The sequence below is a fragment of the Vespa crabro genome, chromosome 2, assembly GCF_910589235.1.
Source record: "Vespa crabro chromosome 2, iyVesCrab1.2, whole genome shotgun sequence".
Taxonomy (NCBI): Eukaryota; Metazoa; Arthropoda; class Insecta; order Hymenoptera; family Vespidae; genus Vespa; species Vespa crabro.
The window spans coordinates 7,347,999-7,355,498 of record NC_060956.1 but is presented as its reverse complement, the minus strand read 5'-3'; the positions used below and the strand labels follow the sequence as shown (position 1 = coordinate 7,355,498).

The following is a 7,500-nucleotide window of genomic DNA, read 5'->3' as shown; positions in this document are numbered from 1 at the left end:
GCTCATCTGTCCCAGAGTCTGTTGCATCTGCCTTTGCATCTGATTGTGAAAGTTCTGAATATTCTGTGCCATCTGTGCGTTTTGTGCCATGAAGTCCGGTTTCTGAGAAAGCTGAGCTAGGTACTCGTGCTGTAGTTGATTGGATGAGACCGATGACGACGATGACTGATTGGGTAGATCGTGTTGTTGTTGACTGAGGATAGCACCTGTCGAGTGCTTGGCTATATGAGCGACCAATCGATCCAGTTCCGAGAACGCCTGATTGCAGGCATTGCAGTGATAGTGATTCTTACGTTTCAACTTGCAGAATGGTCTGCTGCAACTTTGTTCCGGCCCGAAAAGCGTGTGGGATGAGGTAGATGTACCGGACGACGGTATGGCCGTAGACTCTGCAATAGGAATGAAGAAATTTTGAGTTCAATCGCGTATTCACGATTGGCATGAGGGGCCGGTCTAACTGGTAAATAAACTAATATGACAAATCTCGAAGCACAAAACCTGATCGAAGGGAGAACGAACCTTGGTGCACGGAAGCTCGCATGGATAGCACGACGCCCGGAAGTGCGGGTTCGCTCGGCGGTCCGCTGACCGGATAATAGGTGCCTGCCGCCCTCACCACTAGCAACAATCAACCAAACAACCAACACTTCAAATATACCTCCCACTAAAATTACAACCACCGTGTATAGAAAAGAGGGATGGCAAACAGGTAGACAAACAAACAAACAAACAAACGTACAAACATACAAATATCAAATAATAATGATACTAAGTAAATTGGAATGAAAGGGGAAAGAAAGAGGTGTCTACTTTTCGTAAATGAGTGGACGAGTGTGCAATAAAGTGTCACACTCATCGGTGCGATCTACGTGCAAAATGAAAAAAAAATCATATTAAAATAATAATAATAATAATAATAATAATAATAATAATAATAATAATAATAATAATAATAATGATGATAATAATAATAATAATAATAATAATAGTAATAGTAATAGTAATAATAATAGTAATAATAATAATAGTAATGAGAGAAAAAAACAACATGCAAGTTTTTATAGGCACTCTTTTTGTTTCTTTTTCTTTTGTTCTTACGACATAAGGTCTTTATATATATATATATATCAATATATATATATATATATATATATATATATATACATATATATATATATATATATATAATATATATCAAAACGCTACTGAACGAGATCTAAGTATTTATATTCTATGGAATGAAGAATCGAGGATAGCCAGGTACAGTTTCGTATCCCCGCCTTGTGAATTAAAACTCACCGGTCGTCTTGTTAGCGTCCGGACTAGGAAGTTCGCTTTCCTTATCGTCGATCATCGATTTGCTCTCTTCCAAGCTGTCATCCGTTTTCTCTATTAGATCAGCCGGATTTTTTACTTGAATTCTTGGTTTAGTTTCTTGTATGAAGGATTGAGGATGAGTCTGACATTCCTTATTGGAAAGTTCCTGAGTGCAAACGTCAACGATGTGTCCAGAATGTTGTTTCTCGTGAAGAGCCATTGTTGAATATCGAACGAAAGAATATCCACAGTTTGGTCTGGTACAATGAAAATGTCGATTCACTCGATTACTATGACAACTCGATAACCGACAGTCAACCATTTTATCGAAAAAGGCAAAGCCTGTTGGTATATCAACATTGTCGTGAAAGTCTTTACTGTGCATCAACAATTGATCGGGTCTATCAGTTGAGAAATGACACCGTGGTTGTGAACAATGATGATGCCTGGTAGATCGTAAAACGCAAGCGAGATCTGGACAACCTTCGGAATTGTACGTGGCGAATCCTTCCGGTTCACCGAGACTATTCGAAGGTGAAACACTACCTTCTCGATCATCGATCACCGGAGTAGGTGTCAAACTTGGTGTTTGCGGTTTGGGTAACTTGAAGCTCGTAAAAATGGCTTGCGGGGAATCGTGCGTGTGCGAGGCCGGATCTCCACCTGACCAAATCTCGATCACTCTGTTTTTCGGTGGTCTACCTCTTTTCCGCCTAAACATGGCGTCGATATTGGTCAGGTGAGTGAGCGTTACGTCGGATGAAAGAGCATGCGAGGGACAAGAGAGATTCAATTGTCGACTGTACTCGTGAATTTTATAATGTTGAAGTCTTCGAAACGGTTTGTCCGTTGACAGAATGACCTCCCGACAATTTTCCCAATTACAATGATAATGTTTTTCTTTATCAGCGTACGGACAGCTATCGTCACAGCCGCCTTCTTCGAAGAAGGCGTCCGTAATACGTTCCTGAGTTTCGTGTTCCCTCAAATGTTCCCTGACTTCGCGAGGATCCTTTAAAGTGGCACCGCAACGATCCAACCCACAATGATGATGATCCCTACCTAATTGGCAGGGACAATCCGAATTGGCCGATACAAGATAGGCTAATTCCGCCGGTGTGAGTTGCTGCTGTTGTTGCTGCTGCTGTTGTTGTTGCTGTTGCTGTTGTTGTTGTTGTTGCTGTTGTTGTTGTTGCTGTTGTTGTTGCTGCTGTTGTTGCTGCTGTTGCTGTTGCTGCTGCTGTTGTTGTTGTTGTTGATCAATGCTAACAACCGAGTTACTAGTAGACGTCATACTATTCGTAGGAGCGGTAAGATCCATGGCTAAATCGCTCGCACTTTGGAAGGAATCATCCAACGAGTAATACGACGGTGAACCTCTACCCTCATTCGAACTTTCCCCGTTCAGACTTAGTGACAACCCTTGATTACTAATTTCATCTGGTGCCCAAGATCCTGGCGGCCTTATCCCGCCAACGGCGCTAACTTGCTTGTACTTTCTATAAGCCAATTCGGACTCGTGACGCTCATGTTTTCGTTTATGAGAAAAGAGCTGACCGGATGAATGTAGGACATAACTACAATGTGGTCGTATGCAATGTATGTGATTGCAAACACGCGAGAATCGACACTGTTCGAAAGGACAGGCTTCGGATTTCATGAATTTCTTGAATCCGTCTCGGGACAACTGCTCGTCTTTAATGTGATACGACTTGTGTTTATCTGAAAGGAAGGAACGATCAGTCGTGGGCTAACTTTTCAAATGAAAATAACATATTATATATCGTATCGGAATATCGGCCTTACCCATGTCAGCCTTATTTTTAAAGGTGAAGCGACATCCAGGCCGCCGACAGTGGAAGTGCGTCGTTCGTTGTCCGACGAAGGGGCAATGATCGGTGGCACAACTTTCAGTGGCACGATATCGTTGAAAGCCCTCTTGAATAATCGCGGAATCCTTGCGATGATAATTCGCGTGCATCTGTACGTCCGAGGTCGATATATAAACCTTGTCGCAATTTTCGTGTATGCAATGATAGTGAGTTTGCTTTCTATTATGCGGACAAGCTCGACCTGGATGCCTTTCCGAACAATCGTCCGTTGGCGAATATCTCATGAAACCATGTTGCAAGGATTCGTCTCTTTTTTTGTGCCACTTGAAATGCCTGATCATTTCCTCCTTCTTTACAAACACCCTACCACTACAATCGAGACAATGAAAATGTTCTCTACATCCTAATTCCTTGCAATAAGAGCTACCGCATTCCTGACCGGACGTATATCTCCTGACATATCGAGAGTAATCGATTATAGGCTGCGACACCGATGATTTCGCACCAGCGATCATGCTGTCCGCTACCGGTGACATGCTTTGCCTGAGCAGCGCTGAAACAGAGAAAGTAAAAGGAGCATAAACGCAATGTCTCTTTACCTTCTCAACGCCTTTATCTTATTCCTTAAGTTTTAACTCCATTAACGTATCACTGCACGCTAACACGAAGAGTTATCGCAACACACGTTGACGTACGGTATCGAAAAGAGCAGGATAAAAAAATAATCAGTGACATTAGATATAACGTTTCCCTCGCATGATTTCGCCAGCACTCCCTCCTATAATTCTATATAGATTTCTTTTTCTTCTTCTCTCCTATACATTATTCCGATAAAATAAAGATAAAGAAAAAAGATCAAAAAAACTTGACTTATTTATATATAAATATATCACTGCATTGCATGACCGTGAGACGGAATATTTACATCATACATCCCATTGAATGATGTAATAAGATTTTCGGAAACGAGTTATTATCGAGAGGGAAAAAAAAACATGAAAGAAAAAACGAGAAATAACTCCTTCTCTTTAGATAATCGATTACTGTAGATGCCTACCATATCGACGAACAAAAACACATTTTCTTAGACGATAAAGTAGATTGTTCTCGTTTCGAAAGATAAACGAGATCTATTTTACCAACGAGAAAGAACGAAACCCTCTTAAAGTTCGTAATAGTTTCTTTCAGGAGCGTTTCGAGCGTTGTTTTACGCGGGCGTATAGTACGATTTCTGAAGGTAAATGAAGAATAATGAGAGCCGTTCGTCGACCCATACGTTCCTGTGCACCCGAAAACTGGTTGAGCCGGGCTCAACGCCACTTCGAAATAAAAGGGAACGTGGAAAGGGAAGAGAAGTGATGCAGGAAGAAGAGGAGGAGGAGGAGGAGGAGGAGGAGGAGGAGGAGGAGGAGGAGGAGGAGGAGGAGGAGGAGGAGGAGGAGGAGAAAGAAGAGGAGGAAAAGAAGAAAAAGAATAAGAAGAAAGAATGGTGAGCCGAGCAAAAAACTATCGGTCGATCGCAATACGCGTATGCAAAAACCCGTGCCGTACCCCTGGGCCTGGATATATACAAAGAGCACATTTACCTTACTACTCGTGAAACTTTTATAGCTCTTAAAAGGCTCGAAGGTAAGTAATAAGTAGCAATAGTAATAGTAATAGTAATAGTAATAGTAGTAGTAGTAATAGTAGTAGTAGTAAGGCACGCAAGAAAAACTATCGCGAGTAAAACACATTTCGCTCTTTGGCCAATCATCGTTCGTTGATAATTATCTCTCCTCTTTCTTTCTCACTGTTCGTTAGGATAATCCAAAGAGGATAGCAATAAACATTACAGGGAGCATGCTACCGTCCACCCATCTTTCTTCTTTTTTTTTCTTGAAATATGTACTTACATTACTCAATACAAAATGAAGATTACGAACTAAATTTACTTCTCTCCCTTTCTCTCTCTCTCTTTCTCTTTCTCTTTTGGAATATAGTACTTATAAAGCGTCATTTTTCATTTCGATTCGTTTAAAAAGATCGATCTAAGATCAAGATTTGAACGGTATTAAATTCGTTCGTTCAGTAACGATTAATACTTTAATAACGAAACAGTAGCTTATCAACATAACACTTCCTGTCGATCGTTCACTTTCACCGCAAGAGTCATCCGTCTGGTCGCGGTCGACCGATCAATTACCTTCTATCGATCGTGATTTACGTCGATCGCCTTTGGCTTGTATCGACATCGATCTATACGAATCTTCAGGATGATCTAAATCGAACTTTTGTACGAATTAAAAATAAAAAAAACAAAAGTGTAGAAGAAAGAAGAAGAAGAACAAGAACACAAGTTAATTAAAAAGAAAAAAAAGTCATTATTTATTTTCATTATTATTATTATTATTATTATTATTATTATTATTATTATTATTATTATTATTATTATTATTATTATTATTATTATTATTATTATTATTATTATTCTATTTTTAATTAGTGAGAAAAATTCTCGATGAAAAAGAAGGAAAAAAAGAGAAATAAACAGATGAAAAAAAAAACAAAAAAAAAAAGAAAGAAAAAGAAAATGAACGAATGAAATTTATGAATTGAAAAAAAAAAGAAAAGAAAAGAGTAATGAAAATATCGAGAGAATCCTTTAGTTTAACGCGACGAAGTAAAACGTAAGGATTGAGATTTCGGTGTCGAGCCCTTCTTTGATTTTTTTTTTTTAATTTCTCCTACCGATCTCGCCATGAGGCACCCCGCGAAAAAGAGACGGAGTCGATTTCCAAGAAATACCTATACTACTTGTATGTGCCGAGGCACTCGCGCTCTCTTTGAATGCGTTCAGAAACGAGTTTAAAAATTGTCGAATATTTCTCGAGGGCTTCCTCTCTCGAAGAAAGAGGGGGGGCTTCCTCCTCCACACGTGGTGGTACATCGAGTCGATGAGAGTGGGGAGAGAGCCTGGCCCCTTCTACTCCCTCCTCATCCTCCTTCTCTTCGTCATCTTCCTCCTTATCCTTCTCCTCCTCTTCCTCCTCCTCCACCTCCTTCTCCTTCTCATCTTTCTCCTCCTCCTATCGCGGAGAAGGAACTTCTTATGTATTCTACGTGTATGCGCGCGTTCGTCCACAAGAGAAAAAGAAAAAGAAAACAAAAAAAAATAGAGAAAAGAGTTCGCGAAAAGAGGAAGAGAAAATTCGAGAATGGCCGAAGAAGAAATTTTTTTTTTTATCTAAAATATATATATATATATATATATATATATATATACACATATATCAGATCTAATTATTCTTACTAATTTAATATTAATCTCTAATTTACGTGCGCACGTGTTATATGGATACACACGTGTTCGCCTCCAATATTCCTGTATCCCATTTTTTATTTTTCTTCATTGAATTTATTCCAAATAAGTAAAATTTCCATCAACATCATTTTAATCGACCTTACGTCATAAGAATATAGTATTCTATATTTATGAATCAGTTGAATAATAAAAATTATACATCCACGATGTATTAAATTATTATTTCTAACAAAAGAAAAAATTCGTTAAGATTTACACTTATAAATATTATTTTCTAAGTCTTTTCTATGAATTTCGTATAAGATGGGAAATATATCGTGCCACCCACCATGGTTAAGAAATGGGAATCGCTACTGACTAAAGGGGAGGTTATACGGACAAGGAAAAACGTGACGTTGCTTAAAAGGCAAATCTTAAAAAATATGAGAAACTTGTGGGGACAACGTGCACCGGTTCTCTCTCTCTCTCTCCCTCTCTCACACACACACTCTCACACACTCTCTCTCTCTCTCGCTCTCTCTTTTTCGTCTATCACCCCACCGGGTATATTCAATATAGGCGGCTTTCAGTTCAACCCTTTATTCGTAGTTCTTAAAACTCGCTTCGAGAAGAGAAGGAGAATGAGGAGGAGGAGGAGGAGGAGGAGGAGGAGGAGGAGGAGGAGGAGGAGGAGGAGGAGGAGGAGAAGGAGAAGGAGGGGTGAACGGTCGATCCTGCTTTAAGGGGAAAAAAGAGAGAAAGAGGGAGAATATGTGTATGTCCTAAGAGTAAGAGAGAGAAAGAGAAAGAGAAAAAGAGACAAAGAAAGAGAAAGAGAGAAAGAGAGAGTGAAAGAGGGGGGTAGGGGGAGAAGGTTTAAAATTTTCAAAAAGCCCGATCCTGAAAAGGCCCCGGATTTTAGAGCAGGGTCTTTCCTTTTTTATCATTTAATCCGTAGACTCGGCTGAATAACCCTTTATATCGCAAACACGGGCTTACGAGTACGTTGGCCCTAACACACCCTACAAACAGAGACAGACGAACGAACGAACGAACGAATGTATGTAC

At 39.7% G+C, this 7,500-nt stretch overlaps 1 protein-coding gene across 5 annotated transcripts in view; it reads right to left on the bottom strand.

Annotated features, from left to right (window-relative positions):
• LOC124422134 (zinc finger protein castor homolog 1-like) overlaps window positions 1-7,500 on the bottom strand; it is a 92,766-nt gene that overhangs the window by 1,737 nt on the left and 83,529 nt on the right. For 2 of the 5 annotated variants that reach the window (XM_046958173.1, XM_046958174.1), the window contains exons 8-11: window positions 3,124-3,702; window positions 1,300-3,039; window positions 520-618; window positions 1-389 (exon numbers count right to left, since the gene is read on the bottom strand). The exon at window positions 1-389 is cut by the window's left edge and continues 566 nt beyond it. In XM_046958173.1, the coding sequence (XP_046814129.1) occupies window positions 1-389; window positions 520-618; window positions 1,300-3,039; window positions 3,124-3,702 (2,807 nt within the window). The remainder of the gene's footprint in view (window positions 390-519; window positions 619-1,299; window positions 3,040-3,123; window positions 3,703-7,500) is intronic. The other 3 variants (XM_046958175.1, XM_046958177.1, XM_046958176.1) reach the window with 3 other exon arrangements.